Here is a 22,141-nt window from a genome sequence, read left to right on the forward strand (position 1 = left end):
ATAGATCATTGGACATCCATGAAGTTCCATACAATGACATGGTCTTTTATCTGAAGCGATATATGCCACAAATGGCAGAAGCAATGGTCCTCAAACCTCCTTGTCACCAATAACAAACTGAAGGGAATTAGACCTAATTTGAATTTTTGGCAGTCTTCATGTCATAGAGACAGGACTGAAATTGTTGTAACGAGATTCCGTATTGGTCATCCCTGATTGACACAGCTGTATGCTTGAAGGAAGTGATGCCCCAGTCTGTGCTCGCTTTGATAGCTGAACATATTCCAATACATGGTGCTGCCCACAGGAAATTTGGTCCTTCAGGGAAGCAACTTACTTATATATTAGATGATGATGTCAATAATCTTTTAAAATTCTTAAAAGAATTGATATATATTATAGAATTTGACTTATTTTACTGTTTTAATTTTACATATCATCTAATGCATACAATTAAAAAAAAAATAATTTGTAGTTTTTAAAAAGATTAAAAAAATATTTGCACTTAATTTTTCTTTTAAATATGGTCTTTAAGTTTTCATTCCCTTTAGGTTATCATCACCTTCATTTACATTCCATTAATAATTTTTTCCATTCCACTGTGGCACTGAATGACCAAAATAGGTCCCAGTGCTTGGGCTTGTCCCGAAATTTCATAATCCATCCGTACAAAATTGTCATTTAACAAAAAATAATTAAAATGCCAAAATAAGTGCCGTAAAGTTACAGGATAAAAACAGTCGTTTATTCAAAGGGCCTTTATTTTTCAGATAGAGGAATATTATTAACAAAACCAGCTACAGGACTACGACTCACTTGGGATTTAATATGATATATGAATGCCGATAATAACCATTCACCACAGGGGGCAGAACATGCTTCTCTGACTTCCACTGGAACACTGGATAATGATCTCCAAAGGAATGACAACAAACGATGTAATTCCCCCACAGTTTTTCAGTGGATATCAGAGTATCTCATCTTCAGTCCCTCTCACATTAACAAGAAAATCTGGCGAGAATCTTCTGAGGACAGCGTTTTTGGTCCACAGCTGACGAGCCTCCTTGGCATGTTCTTGGGAATTATTTGGTCAATATCAGACTTGTAAGAAAGTTTTTAAAGTTCTTGATTATTAGAGAGAACTTAGTTTTCCACACTGGATGATGATGATGATGATGATTAATGTACTAGTTTGTCTATTTTGTTTTAGGGTAAATTCAGTGACTTTTTACAAACAATAGTCTTTCAGTGCAGCTACATAAAGTGGTGATTATCTACAATTAGGAAAATGGCTAAAAACAATTAAGAATATCCAAGCAGGCTCATAAACTGTGGCCCTATATGTAATGCGAAGTGAAAAATTAAAACATATCTTGAGTGGCTCTGGCTCTGGGGGCAGTGGTGTGTGGTACGTCAGGCAGTGTAGATATTTATGTGGATAAGGGCAGGACCTACTAAAACTGGACATGACATGGAGAGCCAGAAGATTAAGAGAAAGCATGACTATGGTCACAATAAAGCATCAATATGTAACATGCAACAGGATAATGTATTTATATATATATATATTATATACCCTTTGTAAAATGAATAACAATGACTTTTTGCACAGTGTTTCATCAGTTATATATATAATGTCTCTTGCTCTCTCTATACATATATATGTTGTCTTTGATAATGTATTTAAACTTGATTTGTATATATATATATACGTATGCTGTATATAGAAAAGTTGCATTCATAATGCAATACAATTTCTTAATTACACAGGTAGAAGTAAGGTTAGTATTATGTTGCAAGTACAAGCCAGATGAAGTTTGTGGTGTCTTGTGTGTGTGTGTAAATTGCACTCTGGTTATGCAGGTGATGAAATGTCAAGTCTGTGTTTTGAGGATAGACTAGAAATATATTTAATATTCTATGTGTATATGTATCAGAAGTATATTGTATACAGTATATACACAGTGATAAGTAATGATCTCTTATGTCTTTAATTTATTATATTCATCCAAGCTTAGATTTGGATGATGATCCTGTTTCACTGATAGGATATTCAGTTATTCATGCATTCCACTTGTGTTGGTGTATAATTTTATCAATAAGTACATGTAATATGTCACCACTGCCTGCATATCCACCACCCCAACAAGAGCCCTGTCTATGGCGAGGGTGGTTCAACTAAATGTTGGTGGATCCACCCTAAGACTTATTATTGGTACAGAAAGGCACACAAGTTGTCAAAAATGGGATTGTAGCTCCCCACTGTTGAAAGTCAACAAATGGGCAAGGTACCACCAATGGGAGGGGATGAACTAAAGACATACCCACCGACAAAGAGAGGTGTTTGACAGATCAAATAGGTAATGATTACTTCTTTTATCGCACTCACGATGATCAATGACATTATGTACATAAAGATGCGTGTAATGACTCCAAAGCCTTGAACTGAGACTTCACTTGCTCCCTGTTAAGTCTCTCACTGACACATAGTGATGACCAGGCCATTCATGCTGTGAAAGGTTGATAATGATAATAATAATTATATTAGACCATAGAAAGGTCTTTATAAGAGGAAAGTAATAGCATCTCAAACTTTTTTTGTATTTAGGAAAAGAAGAGATTCCCTTCCATCCTCTTATGCTTGAAATGGCTTGCACCAACACGTCACAAATTACAAGAACAGTATTGGGTAAGAGAGCATATCTGAGACACAAGCATGCCTGTAACAGAAACAAAGTTGCAGTAAACTTAATGTAATTACTGTAAAGGAAGTTTTAAGAAGCAGAAAAAAGCATGAACATTGTCTCAGATAACCTCTATGTGCTATGGAACCAGGAGAAAGATAAAACTCAACAACATAATTGTAATAGCATGGGAGGATTTTGTTCACGTGTTTAGAGGGTGACTATTTACATATAACTGGAAGATTCTGATCCTTGCTTGCCTGTAGATGCAGCTGCTTTTCTTGTGGAACACCACTCTCTTTGTGACCACAGTCATGAGTGTGGTGTGTTTACAATTGTGGTTGTGCTGTACAAATATGACTCGGGCAGAGTCCACAATCACACTCATAAATAAAGTCACAATAGTATACAGTATCACCAATATCCTGAATTCTGTAACACTCAACAAGCAAAGCTGGTTGTCAGAGCAGCGACAACTATGTTACTAGGAAATATAAATCATTGCCAGTAACTTGACAGACTGATTTCCTCAGGATACAACCTAAAATACTTTGGGAGTCCATTCTATTTAACAAAGGTACCCATTAATTTTTCTTAAGCAAATACGTACCCAATGCTTTATTAATTTTACATCAGAATTTATGGCAGGATAATTCTGTTGTCAAAGTTCATTAACCAAGGGTAAATTAAGAATTTTTAAGATCATCCATATTCATAAATGCTCTGCTACCATTTATAGATAAGTGGCACCCATAATTTTTTGTAAATATATCAAAGGTAGTAAAAATCAGTAACATAGTCGTCGTAAGCTCTAATCTTGTACAAAATATCGTTTAGATATTTCACAATTATCCAGCAAGTACACTGGTGTCTGCTCTGTAATATTCAAATACAGATATATTTAAATCCTTCAACAGGTACAATATGTGCCTGATCATTAAGAAACATTCTGACAGTCTGGATAAAATTTGACTATCATGCATACACACATACAAGCATATGCACACATATACAGTAACATGCACACACATCCACACTGTTAGACATCAACTAGCAACAAATGTGACATTAGCAGTCAGAGTTCACCCAAGGAATCCATCTGATGATAAATACTTTCTGCAGTGTTAAAAACAAAACTAATAAAATATGTATCCCTTAAATACACTCTTGACAGATCATGTTACAAGGTTTGCACCACTAGATAGGCTAAAAGAACCATCAACGTTATAAGCCATATTATCGTCATGCTTTTTTCTCATCAGACTCCTATACATTGGACTAGAACCAGATAAAATAAAAGTTAGGAAAATACATAACAATCACCCAATTATTTATAAATTACAGACGAGGTCTAACCTAATGGTAAAATGATATGTACAATGGATTGCTTATTAAATCTGAATCTGAGGTCAAAGGCGAAATATGAATGTGCACCTTTTGATAATATGTGCCAAGATCACATAGAAAAATAAGAATTTGTGCTCACAACTTAAAACATGTGATAAATTCAAATATCAATGATTTCCCATCTGAAGAGAAGTAAAGAGTAATGCAGCACAAAATAGCAGACTCACCCTATGACCACTTAACACAAATGGAAAAGTAAGCCTTCAGGTTCAGCCATTTTCATTCATACAACCACAGAAAATGGGACAGCCACATGGCACTTGCCATGATAAGACTTCAAAGCTACTGGGACACTTCCTCATAATATATTATTATTGACTTGGTGCATATGTTGTACATCTTACCAGAAATTTATACAGAATGAACACCATCTTCATATGACTCAAAATACTATTTTACAAACTTTTAAACAAGGTTTGGAAGAGCAGAGAACTTGGATTCCACTGAATTGGAATCACAGCTCCTGTATGGATTTTCATGAACTCTTTTTGTAGCTCTGCACTTAATTGACTAACATGCTTGACAATCCTTAATAGTCCAGGGTTATTAGCATTCACTATACTGTATCACAGACATTCCCCCTCCTAGTCTTGCATGGCTGTGACAAACCATTTGTTTTACAATAGTTTTTTTTATCATTAAGTTTCCCAAACTTTTTTATTTTTTTTTTTACATACAGCTGCCATCATAATTCTTGTTGCAGGTAACCAAAATGCCCATAAGTCACTGGTACAGGAGTAACTTTTAATAACTTTGTTTAAATATTAGTTACCACAATTATATTTGTGCTCTACCATTCCTTAGCAGCCATGCACACAAACTTCTCATGGAAAATCTTTCCATGGATGTTAGTGATCACCTCTGGACTTCAACAACTTAAGGACTGAGAATCCTCATCTGTTTCAAACAGAACGGCTCCGATTATTTTAAATATGATGTTACCCACGATTTACCATTTGTTGGGTGAGAGCCATTAGCTTTACTGCAGTCTGATTAGTTAGTTCACATCTAATTCTTCACTGACTTTTATGCCTAATTTTACTGAGCCCCAATAGGTGGTTCTCCTCTAACTTCTGACTTGAGCTTGACAAATTCTTTGGCGACTTCATCATTTGTTCTCTGGCTTAAGATACGCAAGACAGTCCATCCTGTTTCATCCATGTGACACCGCTTGCCCAATGACAGCCATGTTGCACATGATCCCTAAAAAAGCACAAGAATGTCATTAGTTTGGTTGTTGTTTTTATTAAGAGTAACACAAGCAGGAAGTTACAGTAGGTAGACAGCTAGGTGGGAAGAGACCACAGGAACAGAGGATAGGTTTAAGTTGGAAGGCAAAGCAATGGGATTGGAAGCTGCAAAGAATATTTAATACGGTCTACAGCACGCCAAACATTACACACTACAGGCAGTACCCACTATTTCGGGGGCATTCATTGGATAACATCACAGAAAAGGAGAAAGGGGATAAGTGGTTATCTTGAGCTTCAAAAAAATAATCCTAGCAATATGAAAGAAAACATTGGTTTATTAAAAACACTTTTAAAAAAGAACAGCAATTCATATTCAATAAATGCAGAATTTTTTGCATATGGTGGAGTAGGCTATCTGGCCATAAAAGTAAGCCTGTTAAGATAACATACAAAATATATTGTTTATTTAGTTAAAGTCCCCTAACTAATTTGTTTTTAATATTTCTTAGTAGACCAGATTCTTACATAATTCACTCTTGTGTAGCATAAAATTTTGGCTCCTCTAACAGACTGTGTTGTGGTAAAGGTTCACCCTGCTTTTTCATAGAAAAGACAAACTTCCTTGAGGCTCTTGTATTCTGCTCCATACTATCTTGGCACAGAAAGACTACAGGCCCTAAAAACACACACACAAACCACTTAAGAAAATCTTAAGTGTCTGAATAAGAAATCTTAAAAGATGAGTTCACACTAGAGAACCCATAAATTAATGTTATTACTAATTGCTACGGTTAAGAGTGGCATTTTAAAAATTTTTCCTAATGAATGCTTTTTCTACAAAAGTATTGAGGTTTAATACCTTTCACACAGTGGCAGTAATATTTTGGAAAAACCTGCTAACCAAAGTAGTTATTATGGACTTGCTGACAGCATTAATTTTCCGACACTGACAGCATTATTTCCTCAAAACTCATATTTATTAAAGAATAATAAAACAATAAATCAAAACCGTATGCATAATTCATAACGGATAATGCAAAAAAAGATTGAAAAAAGTTGCAAATTGCAGGAGGGACAAAAAGATAACCTTGTAGTACTTCTCTGTATAGGACAAACATTTATGTAATTATGATATCCAAGTAATAATATCCAAGTAGATATTACCTTGAAAGACATTCAAGATAATATCCACACAAGCACAAATAAAAAATGGCCATAAAATTTTAAGTCTGAAAGTAAAAATAATAATGAAACTTTTTATTACCTGATCGATAATGTCCCTGAGCTGTAGCACGGCAACTCCCACCAACCGATCATCTCGGGCAAAGCAGTAATCTTTTATACAAATATGTAATTCAAAGCTCTCCGGGCCTTCTTCGCTGCCAATTAAGCTGAAAGGAAAAATTCATTATGGCGACAAAAAATTTGGGAGACACACCTGGAGTGCTCAAACTGAGAGAGAAATGAACAATGGATACAAACTGAGTACTATTATAGAAAATTTCTGTGTCTGAATATAAATCATAAACACTTCTTATGCTTTACAACCTTCCCTGTTGCACCTGATTCTCCACAAAATATAGGTCCCATAAATCTGCATGATACAAACTACTCTTGAAATTTGCAGCATAGATTGTAATTCCCTTAGACCTAATGTGACTAGCTAACATGTATGCCCCTTCTGTCAACTATTGAATGATAAATAAGGAAAAATAATGTGATGAAGATTTGCATCTTTCATTCACAAAATTGAGGTGACTTTTAGTTATCAATCACCAAAGATATTCTCTACATTTGGCACAGTCTTTTTATGAAAATCAAAACTATTACTATGCAATGATAATCATTGCTAGACTTATGCTTAAGGCATGAAAATTATTTGTAAAAATATTTACTTATGCAAAGTATACACTTTTTGCCTTTTATGGATGGACCTGGTCCGGTCACTGGAGACTGGCATCAGCTGCCTAGTCATGCAGATGGAAAATATGTACCATCATGACTGTTGTTTGAACAAAGTTGAGTATTTTGTGGTCTGAATGGTTGATGACTCTAGGTTGTTTGCCGAGTGCTAATTTTGACTTGGGTTGTTGGTGAGTTTGCTAATTTTGACTTTGGGTTGTTTGTTGAATCTGCTAATTTTAACAAAGGTAAGAATGATAGTGCTTGCTAAGTTCTAAATACAACAAAATGTGAAGATGTGTGTGCAAGAATTATCTCCCTTGTGACTATCAACCCTCATTCTTTGTTTACTGCCGTTTTTGAAGTGCATTGACTTGTCTCTTGGTTGCCACTCCAATGGAAGCAGTATGGATTTAGGAGGAAGAAGTTGAAGAAGGTCCTGTTAGTGTCTACTGATGGTAAAATTGTCGATCTCACCTCTTCTGTTCTAAACCTGCCTTGACCCCTGCTGCTTCCACTGGGGCAATGTCCACCTGTTCTCTCCTAGCTTAGTACAGGGAGAGTATGAGAGGACAAGACTAATGATGACAGACTCCCTCCTTGGATGGCACAGTTGCTGGTGCACTGTAGGTTCCAGTTAACCCAACCATCGGAGTCTAAGAGTCCCATATATCACATATGTCTTTGGAATAAATTTTGTGGATTTTTCCACTTTTGCAAAAATTTGGTTCCAAGTCGATTAGATTAGATTAGATTATAAAATTTTGGCACATAGCCAAGCGCCGGAGCTGAGGGGCCATGCAGCGCATATATATCTTAAGAATAAAAAAAGTCACTGTCACACAAACAAACATGCACACAACCGATCTAACATACAAATCATTCATTCATAAAAACCAAACAAGAAACCTAAAACAATTAAAAGAAAATTACAATTCGTAAAAAAGACCAATATTTTTTAAAAATGTCATAATTTGCTCTGCCTGAGCACCTTCACCTAAAATATCGGCAAGAGTCTTATTTGCTAGCAAACAAGCTCTATGTTTGGTTTCAAAATGAGGGCACTCCACCAAAATATGCACCACAGTCAAATCCACATGACAGGTGGAACAGGGAGGAACCTGCCTATCCGCTCCACTCGTCATTAGATACCCGTGAGTATATTTAGTGTGGCCAATACGTAATCTAGCTAAAACTATCTCAGACCTATCCAACCGGCTATGAGGCCAAGGATGAGCAGAAGGCCTAATCGACTTTAATTTAAGATTATTATCTAAAGTAGACCAGTGGGCCTGCCACTGGTCTCTACAATAAAATCGAATGGTACTTTTAAAATCGGAAACAGGGACGCCCATGTTGGAAATGTGCCTAAGCCTAGTTGCAGCCTTAGCAGCAGCGTCGGCTCGCTCGTTCCAAACAATTTCAACATGGGACGGAGCCCAACAAAACCTAACAGAAAATCCTCTTCTATTAATTAAACGATAAAACCAATCTTGTACTTCTTGCACTAAAGGGTGGCAAGAGACCAGGCTTTTAAAAGAAGATAAAACACTCAAAGAGTCGGTAAAAACCTTGTTAGTACAAGAACTATAAAAGGGATTTTGACGTAGGAAAAATCTATTTCTGGGCGAGGAAGCCGTGTCGCCCAGTGAAATCCCCCCCTTTTTTTTCCCCCCTTGCTGTGCACCAAGCTTCAATGCTATCAATAAGTATGACGTCACAGACTCCTTCAACAGGGTAGCTGGGTGTGACCTATGGGTCGGCTCCCCGTATTTAGGGTCTTTTGATGAGGAAAAGGCTAATTGGAGGGGTTGCTGTGGTAGTGTTTAACACTCGCCCCAGTTTTATACCGACACCTTTTATTTAGGTGAGCGAGTCAGAGACTTCTGACATGTCCAATTTAGCAGTTCTCTGGTATTATAGCAATATTTTACTAGAAATGGTGCTAAAGAGGACACATTTCACTGGGCGACACGGCTTCCTCGCCCAGAAATAGATTTTTCCTACGTCAAAATCCCTTTTCTGGGCTCAGCCGTGTCGCTCCGTGAAATTGTACCAGAGAAACACCAAGCTACACCCCTCTGAAATGAAATACAATATTAAATTGAACTCAGAAGGGTTAAAGAAATAAAAAAATAGTCTAGAATTGGAAAAATACAATTTATTATTTACAAAATATACTCTATAGCAATAACATGTGGCAACAAAACACGCACATAATAAAATAATTACTAATAATTTGTATATCCGTAACACTATACACCAATCCTAACAACTAAAACATTTGCTGAGGTAGGTAAAATGTTAATGAGGCTGGCATAAAGGAAAAGATTCATATGACACAAGGACGGTGCTCTATTGATGTAGTAGCAGGAGACACTGGTCTCCCTACAGCTATTGCATGATATTTAAGATCCTCCAAAGACTTAAGGTAATGCTTTTTGAAAACCAAGGGTGACTTCCAACCAGTATACTTCTTCAGATCATTGAAGTTCATATATTTGAAGAAATTTACAGAAGTTGCTATAGCCCGAATGTCATGCACCCTGGGAAATGACCCTGGGCTGGCTTTCTTGATAAAATACAAAATCTGCTGCCTAATGCCCTTTAGAGATAGTGTACCACCATCTTTTCTAATGAAAAGGGGGCCCTCGGAATAGGTAGATGTCCTAGATAAATAGTCCTTAAGAGTTTTAACAGGACATAAAGATGGATCCTGTGGAAGCGGAACAATCTTCCATGGAGACCACCTCATCAAGGGGTCTTCATTCTCAGCTAGAAATTCTTTATTTGGCGAAAGCAACACGTCCCCCGAGGAAAGGAACTCAATATGCGCTTCATCTCTAGATAAAGATGACAGCTCCGATATCCTGGCACCTGAAGCCAGACTCAATAAAAACAGTGACTTACGCAAAATGGTTTGGTAATCACATTTGAAGTTGTCTGTTTCCGAGGCTAACCTGAGAACATCATTAAGAAACCATGACACTGACGACGGTCTGTGAATGGGCCGCAGGCGTGCACATGCTCTTGGGATAGAGGTGAAATAAGACTCGGTTAGATTGATACCGAACCCGAGAAGAAAAATCAGAGCCAACTTCGTGGTTGTTATTGTTGCAGCTGCCAAGCCTTGTTCAAACAGAGACCTGAAGAAGGTTATAGCCACGTTCATTGTCATTACTTTGATATTTGATTCCCTGAGGAATGAAGACAATTTCTTAACTGCTGAATCATACTGGCGAAGCGTAGATTCTCTCTTATCTGACTCTAAGAACAAAATGTTCTGTGGATCAATGTCCCCTACTCTCTTACCCGCAAACTTCATGAAATCCATAAAGTTAGGGTTTTGTGAAGACCTGAGGAATCGAACACAGTCCTCGTTTGAACTTGTTGCGACAGCCTCAAGTCTGGGAGAGGGTGAGGACGAAGACTTAGTTCCAGGAGAAGGGGAAACCAGTTGCTCTTGGGCCAGTGAGGAGCTATGAGAGCCACCTGACCTGCGAAGGATCTCAACTTGTGCAGCACCTTCAGGAGAAAGTTCACTGGAGGGAATAAATAAATCTTCGTCCACTGGTTCCAATCTACACTCAGGGCGTCCGTAGCGAATGCCAGAGGGTCCAGGTTTGGGGCTACGTAACAAGGCAGCTTGTGGTTTGCCTCTGTAGCAAACAGATCTACTTCCAGACCTGGTACTCGTTTGCAAACCCTCTTGAAGGATTCTTGGTCCAGTGACCATTCTGACTCCAGAGGGACTGATCGAGACAGTGCGTCTGCCACTACATTGTGGACTTCCGCCAGATGGGTGGCCGACAGATGCCAGGTGTTCTTGGCTGCTAGAGAAAAAATTGCTACCATCACGTGGTTCACATGGCTTGACTTTGAACCACCCCTGTTTATACAGTGTACCACTACCGCACTGTCGAGAACCAACCTGATATGACTCTTCTTTGGAGGACGAAGCTTTTTTAAAGTCAGAAACACTGCCATAGCTTCCAGAATGTTGATGTGAAGCTTTTGGAACTGAGGAGACCAAGTTCCCTGAACCTTCTCGTGCTGTGAATAACCTCCCCAACCTGTCAGTGATGCGTCCGTATGCACCACAAGGGACGGGGGAGGGAACTGCAATGGTAACTCTTTGGCTAGGTTTGCGGCCTTTGTCCATGGGCGCAGACGTTTTCTGAGAATCAGAGGTATCCGGGCGAACTTGTCCCGACACTTGGCATTTGCCTTTGAACGCCAAACTCGATTGATGTCCTTGAGCTTGGCTTTCAACAGGACGTCCGTGACCGAGGCAAACTGGAGCGAGCCTAGGATCCTCTCCTGATTCCTTCTCGAAGTCTTTTTGCATTTTAAGAATTGTCGTGTTGCCTTGGCAATCTCCTTCCTCTTCCCTGCTGGAATGGAAAAGAAAGTGTGTGAATCCAGGTCGCCAATGAAGACCTAGCCACTGGAACTTGCGACTTCCGGAGTCAACCGGGACTTTGTCCTGTTGATCTTGAACCCTATATCTTCCAGGAAAGACATGACCTTGTCCGTGGCTTTCATACACTTGTCTTGGTCCATCTCCCAGATTAGCCAGTCGTCTAGGTACGCCACCACCAATATACCCTGAGACCTTAGCTCCTGCACCACTGCCTCCGCCAGTTTCGTGAAAACCCTTGGTGCTATATTTAGCCCGAAGGGCATTACCTTGAAGGAGTAGGCTTCTTTCCCTAGTTTGAAGCCGAGGAATGGTCGGAAGTGCCGAGCTATCGGGACATGATAATAGGCGTCTGTAAGATCTATAGAGGTGGTGACGGCCCCACGGGGAAGTAAGGTCCGCACCTGAGAGATGGTCAGCATTTTGAACTTGTCGCAACGAATGTACAAGTTTAAACGGGACAAGTCTAAGATCACCCTTCTTTTGTCGGTCCCTTTCTTTGGGATGCTGAATAGACAGACCCTGAAATTTCAAGTTTTTGGTCCTGGAGACTGCTCCCTTCTCGGAGAAGGTCCCTGGAGTAATCCATCAACTCTTGCGTTGGTTCCTGATAGAAGGTGATGGGTGGAGGAGGACCTTTGATCCAACTCCAGCCTAGGCCTCTGGATACTATGCTTTTTGCCCAACTGCTGAACCCCCAACGATGACGAAAGAGGTGCAGCCTGCCTCCTACCTGAGAAACTTCATTGAGATGATGAGGGCCGGGATCCTCTTCCTGACCTCGCACCTCTAGCTCGCCCTTGGGCTCTTGCTCCTCCGCGCTGGCGAAAGGATCCTCTAGCCCTGCCGCCCCTAGCAACCCTGGTAAAGGGGTGAAATGCCCGACTCTCATAGACCGGGTTACAAAAGTGGGCGACACAGAATACTGAGGGGAAACCTGTTGGTTAGTCGATGGTGAAAGGAAGACAAATTGATGCTGTTGATGAGGCTGAGCCTTAGAAGTCGAAGGCTGGGATACTTGTTGAACTGGCACAGCTTGTAGCACAGGATGCTGTTGCGGAACTTGGAAAGGTTGGAATTTCCTTTGCCTTTTCCTAGCCCTAAAACTGGAGGGAGAAGACTCTGGTTTCCTTTTGAAAGGAATTCCCCAACGCAATCTGATGCTTTGATTAAGACGTGATGCCTCGCTCTGAACCTCGTTTACTGCCGAAGCTGGGAAGAGATCTGCACCCCAGATTGAGGAAGCCAGAAGCTTGTTGGGTTCGTGCCTGATTGTAGCCTCAGATAGAACATGCTTCCTGCAGTTTCTCCTAGCCACCGCAAAGTCGTACAAGTCACATTGCATGCCCAAAAGTAACGACTTTGCAATGACCTTAAGCAGCGGCTCCTGAGCGTACTCCCGAGCCGCTGTCTCTGTCATCACTAGGGAGTTAAGAGACCTAGCGAGGCGTGTCTTAGCATCAAATTCTGCTTGGATCAGTGCGTCTGACAGCTTAGGAAGGCGCTCACTAAACAAAGTGATTGCACAATCTGGCTTCAGCTTGCCTACCGAGAATGTAGCCGGCAAATCCTCCCACAAATCCTCCCTACCTAGGAGTAGCAATGATGTGGGATCTGTCTCCCTAAGCTGGGGCATGGGCTCTTCCCGAGGGGAGGCTATCGATAAGAATGACGTCACAGACTCCTTCAACAGGGTAGCTGGGTGTGACCTATGGGTCGGCTCCCCGTATTTAGGGTCTTTTGATGAGGAAAAGGCTAATTGGAGGGGTTGCTGTGGTAGTGTTTAACACTCGCCCCAGTTTTATACCGACACCTTTTATTTAGGTGAGCGAGTCAGAGACTTCTGACATGTCCAATTTAGCAGTTCTCTGGTATTATAGCAATATTTTACTAGAAATGGTGCTAAAGAGGACACATTTCACGGAGCGACACGGCTGAGCCCAGAAAAAATATATTTAAGAGCAGTTAAAACTGCCAGCAGTTCAGCTGTAAAAACAAGAATTAGATGGAAGCTTCTTTTCAATTATATTATCACTAGTGACTACAGAGCAACCAACACCATCAGAACCCTTCGAGCCATCAGTATATATATGATGAGAATCACCATGTTCGGAAGCATGGTCCAAGAAACTTGCCCTCAACTGATCACCAGAACTGTTGCTCCTGCTGTCCCTAATTGGGCAGATCTCTAGGCATGGTCTATTCCAAGTAGGAAACTTTGAAGGCGAAATTTCAGCTACTGCAGGAGGTAGTAATCCCACCTCCCTGGCAGAGCTTGCTAGTCGAACTTCAAGTGGCTTTGGCAGTCTAGGTCTATTTGGGGCTCTATCAGTTGGTTCTCTAACGTACTTATAGTTAGGGTTCAGCTTTGATGTAAGTACTCTTGATATGACTCTCAAGCTTAATTCCTCCCTACGGATAAATAGTGGGGAAAAACCTGACTCAACATATAGGCTTTCTACTGGTGAAGTTCTATAGGCTCCCGTACAAATATGTAAACCCATATTATGGACAACATCTAATTTCTGCAATGTTGTCTTGCACACACAACCATAAACTTGACAACCATAATCAATTTTGCTTAGGCATAAAACCTGGTACATCCTCAAAAGGGTGATTCGATCTGCCCCCAATTAAAATTAGACACAACTTTAAGAATATTAAGACGAAGCTTCACGTTACATACAACTTCATTAACATGTTGAGTAAAAGTTAATTTTTTATCAAATGTAACACCTGGATACTTAATGCTATCTTCATAAGGTAAAATCGAATCATTTAAAAACAATGTAGGGATCTCTTCCACTCTTCTTAATCGACAAAATCGTATAGCTTTGGTTTTTTCTGGTGAAAATTTGAACCCTTTAGCACTGGCCCATGATGTTGAAGCATTAATAGCAGTCTGGATCATTTGACAAGCTTCAACAGCTGTAGACTTACTACAGATTATTGCATAATCATCAGCAAAGGCCAGACCATGCACCCCAACAGGAACTTGTTCTAGTAGACCGTTGACAGCTACATTAAAGAGTGTTGGACTAAGGACGCTTCCCTGAGGTAACCCTTCTTCTTGAGGGTAAGCAGAAGAAATGTAAGAGCCCACTCTTACTTTCAGGTAACGTTCTGTCAAAAAACAAATTACCCACAATACCCCACTCAACAAGTTGCATAAGGATACCCCCTTGCCAGGTAGTGTCGTAGGCTTTTTCTAGGTCAAAGAACACTGCAACAGTCTGGTTTTGCACAGCAAAAGCATTCTGTATCTCCCGAGTAAGGAACATCGAAGGGTCAGAAGTACTTCTATTTTTCCTAAAGCCAAACTGCCGATTAGATAAGATTCTTTGAATCCAAATACCACACAGGTCGAGCATTGACCATCCTCTCATAAATCTTGCTAACACAACTGGTTAGAGCAATCGGCCTATAGTTCTTAGGAAGGAAGGAATCTTTAAAAGGTTTTAAAACAGGTACAATAATCGATATCTTCCAAGACTCTGGTGAAGTTCCTGAAAGCCAAAAACTGTTTAAAATGTCTAAAAGAAATTGTTTTGTACTTCTAGGCAAATTAAAAATCATTGAGTACAGTATATCATCTTCCCCAGGAGATGTTGGGGACGATAACGAGATTGCATGATCTAATTCTTTCATGGTGAAAGGAAGATTATACTACTCTGAATTTAAACTAACAGCAGGAACAACTGTGGTACCATTCCTAATATTCCTGAATGCAGGAGAGTAATGTAGGGCACTAGATATATTGGAGAAATGCCTACCAAAGGTTTCTGCAACTTCTCCAGAATCAGATATGAGGAAGCCATCAATTTTCAATATAGGCAAGGGAGGTGGAGAAAATTTCCCTTGCAGCTTTCAGATTCTGTTCCAGACTAATGACAAAGGGGAATCATATTTTAATTCACTTATTTATCTGATAAACGATTCCCTCTTTGCTTGCTTAAATGTTTTCTTTTGCTTAGCAAGAGCTCTTTTATAGATAATTTTATTAACCAAGCAAGGATATCGACGATATCTCTTGTAGCGAGTTCTTGTTATCTTTCGGCTCAAGGCGCATGCATCACTCCACCAAGGTACTAGAGGACAACGAGGTTTACCAGAAAGTTCGAGGAATAGACAGCATGGCACCACACAACAATATACTGATTAAATACTCATAAGCAGATGTTGAGCTCTGAAAATCATTTCTCTCTTGATCAATTTCAGCAGATTTTTTTAATAATCCCCAGTCAGCCTCCCCTACCTTCCATTTTGGTAAACATGGAGGTGGAATATTTTTCATATACTTTAAGTGAATGGGCCAATGATCACTGCCATGATCATTCTGGTCTACTACCCACTGGTAATCTAACCTCAAAGACGAAAAGCAGATAGTGAGGTCAATGGCTGAGTCAGTATTATGAAAAAGATCATGTCTTGTAGCAGAACCATCATTCATTAAAGTGATGTCATTTAAGTCAAGCAGCTGTTTTATTACTAAACCCCACCGGTCGCAGTTTGGCTCTCCCCAAAGGGTGTGCTTGGCATTAAAATCCCCCATCAGAATGAAGGGATTAGAAGCTGGTCTGTCAATGTCTGTAGATCGTTAAATTCTAGCTGACGAGGATTACCCTGAGCGTCCTCCAATCTATTTTCTAATGATGGATCCAGGTATAAAGAACAAAAATTGATCCATTTATAATATAAAATTTGAACTGCACAATCCTGCAACACAGTGTTCAATTGAACAACCCTATGATTAACAGACTTGCGGACTATGATGCCTGTGCCTCCTTGAGCACGTACACCTATCAGGGGTGGAGACCTATGAAATGAGTAATTAAAACCCAAGTTGGGAGTGTGCTCTCCCAACTTTGTCTCCTGTAGACACATCGCAGATAGATCATGATCCTTAAACAGAACCCGAACTTGCTCTCTATTTGGTATAAAGCCACGGATGTTCCACTGCATGAGAGCCATTATTTAGGGGAAGGGATCTTAAAATTCTCTACTAATTTTGGAATCTGTGTCCTGGTGAGAGAGATCTTATCAGCTTTTCCAGTACTATTTGACCTAGATCTAGGTGTTACAGATCTTTTAGAAGATGGGCCTTCACTTGCCCTTTCAGTTTTACTTTTGTTTTTTCTATGATTGCCGAGTGACCGTGAATGAGGCGAAGAGGGAGAATGGGCCCTCTTCTGACGAATAAAGAGGGCCTCCATCTCCTCACCGTCATCTCCACGGTGCACTGTAATGTCAAGATCAGGTGAGGGCTCAATGTCAGGCAATGTCCCTGACAGAGAGAAGTCGTCAACATATTGAGACCTGGCTTGAACCCTTGAACCAACAGGGTCCCCTGGCTTGACCAGAGTTTCTGCAACATGGAAAACCCCAACAGGCGGGGCATGAGAAGCCCCACCAGGGGGGCCATGGGAGGCCCCACCAGGGGGGGGCATGGGAGTCCCCACCAGGGGGGCACGGGGTACCCCACTAGAGGGCACGGGGAGCCCCACCAGAAGGGGCACCAGAAGAAGCAGTATTCAATTGTTGTGCCTTCAAGGCATCCGAATAGGTTTTCCTGCCCAACAGCTTCTTGGCCTGTCCCACACTGATATGTTCAGCAATAGATTTTAGTAATGCCTCTTGTTCTTTCTTGAATGCACTACATTTCTTATCACAGGCTCGATGTTCACCCTTACAGTTTATGCAAATAACTGGTCCACAGAACATTCCTCATGCTCAGGCTGGCCACACGATTCACAGAGTTTATTTCTGGTACAAACGTTAGAGGAGTGTCCAAAACCAAAACATTTAAAGCACTGGAGCACTCTCGGTCTATAAGGACGAACTTTCATGATTTCACTATCAAGAATAATTTCAGATGGCAGAGAAGAACTTTTAAATGTTAAGGTTCCAAGTCGAGAGAGGGAGTGGGGATGTAATCAGTGGTCAATGGATATCTATAAATCTCCATACATTGAAGTCTCCTATCCCAGAGCTACATACGCCGTAGATGGTAGGAGCGATGGTTCTCAAAACCTCCTTGCCACAAATAAGAAACTGAAGGCAATTAGACATGATTTGAATTTTTTGCAGCTTCATTTCATAGCAACAGGAGGACTGAAATTGTTTGAATGAGAATTCGTATTGGCCATTTCCGATTGACACAACTTTGTGCTTGATGAAAGTGCTGCTCCATTTTGTGCACTCTGTGGCAGCCTGTTGACAGCTGAGCACATTCTGGTATCTTGTCCAGTATATTTGGTGCTGCCTGTAGGAAATTTGGTCTTTCAGGGAAACAACTTTCTTAGAAGAAATTGAAATACATTTTAAAAGTGGGCTTATTTTACTAATATCACATTCTACCAATTATCTAATGCATATAAGCATATGCACTTATACTTTTATATTTATATTTTAATAATAAAAAAAATTAATTTAACATTATTATTTAATTTTTTTTAATGAAATATCAATTTTACATAGTCATTCCCTTTAGGTTATCATCACCTTTATTTACATTAAATTAATCATTATTTAGCCCCTACTTCTCTTGCTTCCTTTACTGTTTCAACTCCAAAATATCCCCCTGGAAACAAAGGAACTTCTGTAGGTATTGTAGATTCTTGGCATCCTGGGAAAGCTCTCCCTGTGGTCAAATGTTTCCTGCTCACACCAGCCTCATTGGATCTCATCACTTGTGTTCTGGCTTTCCCCCTTATACACTGAGTACATTACACTTATGGATGTTCTTGAGGTAGTTGCTCAAGAAACTCTGTACCTGTACCTTTGATGATATCCCCTCTGACCCTGTCATGGGAAAGGGTGGAGAGACGGGGACGTGGTAGGCTGAAGAATCAGTAGCATGTTAAGTCTTTCTCTTCTTTGTAGTACTTCTTACTCATCTTCATCTCCAGATCAACAGGAGTTAGGAAGGAGTCCTGCAACAGTGCACTCCATGAGAAGGCTAAGAAGCCATCTTACACTTCTCTCTAGAGTGATAGCAGGCACCAGCACCCATTTGGGAGGCAAGTGATCATGGGCAGTACAGGTGGGTGCTTGAGTTCACTCATGACCCTCCACTGCTTTGGTTGGCTCATGCTCAGCACCAGGTTTTCTATTTTCAGTAGCTCCTTGTCACATACACATCCTTTTCAGGAGAGGTGAACCAACCCTGACTCTTCAGGTGCTGGGAAGAGTCTGTACTTTTGTAGACTACAGGCAACTAATTTCTCCATAGCTGTACTCATTGGTGTTGTATTAACTCAGAATGTTGCTAGTCAATGTGTATGCAGACCAAGATAAACCTAGCCTGTTCAGTGCTCTGCATGTACCAGCTGTGTGCTCTTGCTCATACAAATTGGTATGTGATCAGATTGGCTGGTTTTACTTCCATTTTGGCATAAGTGTGGTGAAGGTAATAGTGTTCTGTCACTTTCCATATATCCAAACCATGACTTGATGTCTGCGACTTGTTCAGACGCAAGGCACAATCCTCCAAGAATGGAGCAGGGTGGGCTGATCAAATCTGCGCATTTGTGGAATCTGCCAGACCGGACAGTTCTTTGCCTGTAAAGCCCTTACTGGTTGAATTAAAGAGGGTTTTAGCAAGGTTACTGAGCTCATTTATGACAGCAACCAGGACTACTCCTTGGCACCAGGTATCTCCTATTCATCTCACTTTTGTGTTTGCCTCTTGTGTCGGGACCTTCCTTTTGGTTACCATGATCCTTCCTTGCACAAAGGATTTTGGAGGAGACATTTTTTAATCCTTTATTAGAGAATTCTCCATCCTCCTGTCATTTTGCCACACTTCTTTCACTGGTATGTCACCATCCTCATGCCTGAAAACAAAAGCCAAACCATCCAGACTGCTTCCACTACCTTATTGTGGTGAAGAATGCCACCACCTGTGCATAAAGAGGACTGCACAGCCCAGCTTTTCGATTTGAACCAATGGCCGTCATATCCTGAGTAATGCTAATACAGTTCTAGACAACAATAACAGCTCATAGTCTGGGAAGTACAGACTTCCCTTCGTCCTTCCAATAAAACGCCAGCATCAGAAGTCAGGGTTGGTCCTCCTCTCCTGAAAGCATGCTAAGACTGTTGGCCCCCTCCATGGTTGGACCCATCAGTGTGTGGGCTGGTGAACAACATTAGTTTGAAAGTTTCATGCAGTAGGGATTTCATTCACCTTTTCTGAAACAGGAGCTAGGGAGTCAGTTGATATAACGTGTTCCTGGCTGGACTGTTGTTGGATTTGTGGCTCAACACAATAGCAGACTGCCTTTTCCAGGTTTCTTTAGAGGGGAGGGAAGAAGACAAAGTTCCAAAGTGGTTTGTGTTGGGAGGAATAGCATTGACCTTTCCTCCCTCACCAGTCTGCAAACCTATTGACTAACCCATCTTTCATAAGGTATGTTTCAAAATAGGTCATGAATAACAGTGGTCTTCATCTTTATTTTTCCTGAAGAGCAAGGTTAAGGTGTTGGTGGGGAAACATGCTGCTATTAACCCTTAATGGACGGATCCCCTCACATAAGTAGCAATAACAGGTTTTGGGTGGTGGATGGATCCATTCATGGTGAGCATCAATGTTATGCTCCACCAATTTGAAAGAATCAGGCAGGAAAGAGTTTCCATTACTTCTATAACCCCATAGTTCACTAATGGCAATTTTTAACAAGACATGCATAATCCAAAAAAGTTACTGCATCTTCGATCTCAGTAAATTTACGTAAATATTTTACAACAAATATACTCAGAATTTGTTACCGATTTTCTTACCTGTTTTGATACTGTATGAGCTTTAATTATATTTTACAAAATAAAATACATTTATTTATTAGAAAAACCATGTATAACTTGGTACAATTGACAATTGTCTTATAATAGGGACGACAAGGGGTTGTAAATGGTCATTTTCAACTTCTTGTAAAAGGTAGGAAAAATTTTGTAGAATTTCTTTTTTCTTACACCTTGAGCATTTTGAACTCAAAGTTTCTGCAGCCAGGGGTGCTGCACATTGCTTTTTTAGCCTAGCTCTTGAGGGTCAAGGGGTTAAATTATCTAATGTGTAGTTTCCTTCAAGGTTTTGGATCCATGATGGATACCGAAACTAAACTAAGCCACAAACATCAAGCTTTAGAAAATGGCAGACCTTTCCCAAGACGCTTCCCTTTTTTACAGACCATTCATTTTTGCTCTACAGGACTGTCCAAGTCTCTCACTCTAATGCCAGAAGTATGTACAGTGCTGGAAGTCATAGATTACTATTCCCAACCTTCTACAGCTCTTTTCTCTATTGAGAAGGCAACCAGGGTGTGGAGACCTTTTGTCAACATCTCTCCTTTGAAGAATTTTGTAAGTCAAAATCCTTCACAATGATAATGCCACATTTCATGTTGGCTTTTATCAGAGAGGGTGCCTTCATGCTTTCAATAGATGAAGCCATACCTCATGAGAGTATCCATCTGCATTCCCTTTAGTGGTGTCTGAAACAACACAGTTCATCTGCCATCAAACACTCCCTATTCCTTTGAACTGAGAATTGACGAAGGATCTTGTTTTGTGAATAGATTACAGGAATCGCCTTGGTTTTTTTCCATAAATATTCTTGAGTGTAGAAAGCTTTGGGGGTTTGGGGCATGAATTTAACTCGTGTTAAACCAAAAGTATATGTAGTTAGTCAATCCAGAATACTTATGCCTTTGCATCCTGATTTACATTCAAATGATGAAATTTAAATGTTTGTGATGCTTTCAAGATTTTTGATATAGCTTTTGATAAGAAATTGACTTTGCTGCTTCCATTGTTTCTTTGGTATCTCTCATAAATGTTTTTGCATCTTTCATGATGAAGCTATGACAGTACGTATATCTTTGAGTACCTGAACTTTTTTTCTTCTTCCTTGTTTGCAGTAGTACCATTCTTCAGGTGCCATCTCTCGTCTGAAACTTTGACAGAATTTTGTCATCAGACAAGTTTATTTTGCCACCTCTTAATGTTGACTTGCGGCAAATAAATAAAGGGAATTCATTATGATTGTTGAGTAAAATGTATTACAATGACATATGTCCTCTGCACTCTCCTTGACCTGACCTAGCATTGCATGCAACACTATGAAGGCTCCAGCTACAAAAATTGTTTTCCAGCACCAAGTTTAATACTACACTCGGTTTGCTATGAGTTTTATCTTGGGTACAACTGAAATGTGCTACCCTCTCCCAGAACTCCCGCAGACCTATGAAAGCTGCTTTTGACTCCAAAATGTTGATGTGAAGCAGCTTCTCCTCCACACTTCAAATGCCTGAGGCAACGAGATCTTCCAGATGAGCACTGTAACTGTCAATAGAAGCATCTGAAAACAGGAGAAAGTCTGGAGGGGGTGAATGCACAGGGACTCCCACCATGTGATTCTGGTTGGCCAACCACCAACGAAGGTCTTTCCTCACCTCCTCTGACAGAGGAACTGCAGAGGGGGATCCCTGCTGGAGACCAAAAGTCCTTCGGTCCCCACTGCAGAAACTGAAGGGACCTAC

The 22,141-nt window shown here is 40.3% G+C and overlaps 1 protein-coding gene and 1 long non-coding RNA gene across 2 annotated transcripts in view; one reads left to right on the forward strand and one right to left on the reverse strand.

The window, feature by feature from the left end:
- The window catches only part of LOC135220751 (uncharacterized), a 186,567-nt gene extending 184,586 nt beyond the window's left edge, over positions 1-1,981 (forward strand). The window contains exon 2 of the long non-coding RNA XR_010315782.1: positions 771-1,981. This is a non-coding gene — a long non-coding RNA (uncharacterized LOC135220751). The remainder of the gene's footprint in view (positions 1-770) is intronic.
- LOC135220749 (phorbol ester/diacylglycerol-binding protein unc-13-like) overlaps positions 748-22,141 on the reverse strand; it is a 1,290,517-nt gene continuing 1,269,123 nt past the window's right edge. The window contains 2 exon segments of the mRNA XM_064258201.1: positions 748-5,294; positions 6,549-6,675. Coding sequence (XP_064114271.1) covers positions 5,130-5,294; positions 6,549-6,675 — 292 coding nt within the window. The 3' untranslated portion in view covers positions 748-5,129.

This window comes from Macrobrachium nipponense, chromosome 2, assembly GCF_015104395.2.
Source record: "Macrobrachium nipponense isolate FS-2020 chromosome 2, ASM1510439v2, whole genome shotgun sequence".
Lineage (NCBI taxonomy): Eukaryota > Metazoa > Arthropoda > Malacostraca > Decapoda > Palaemonidae > Macrobrachium > Macrobrachium nipponense.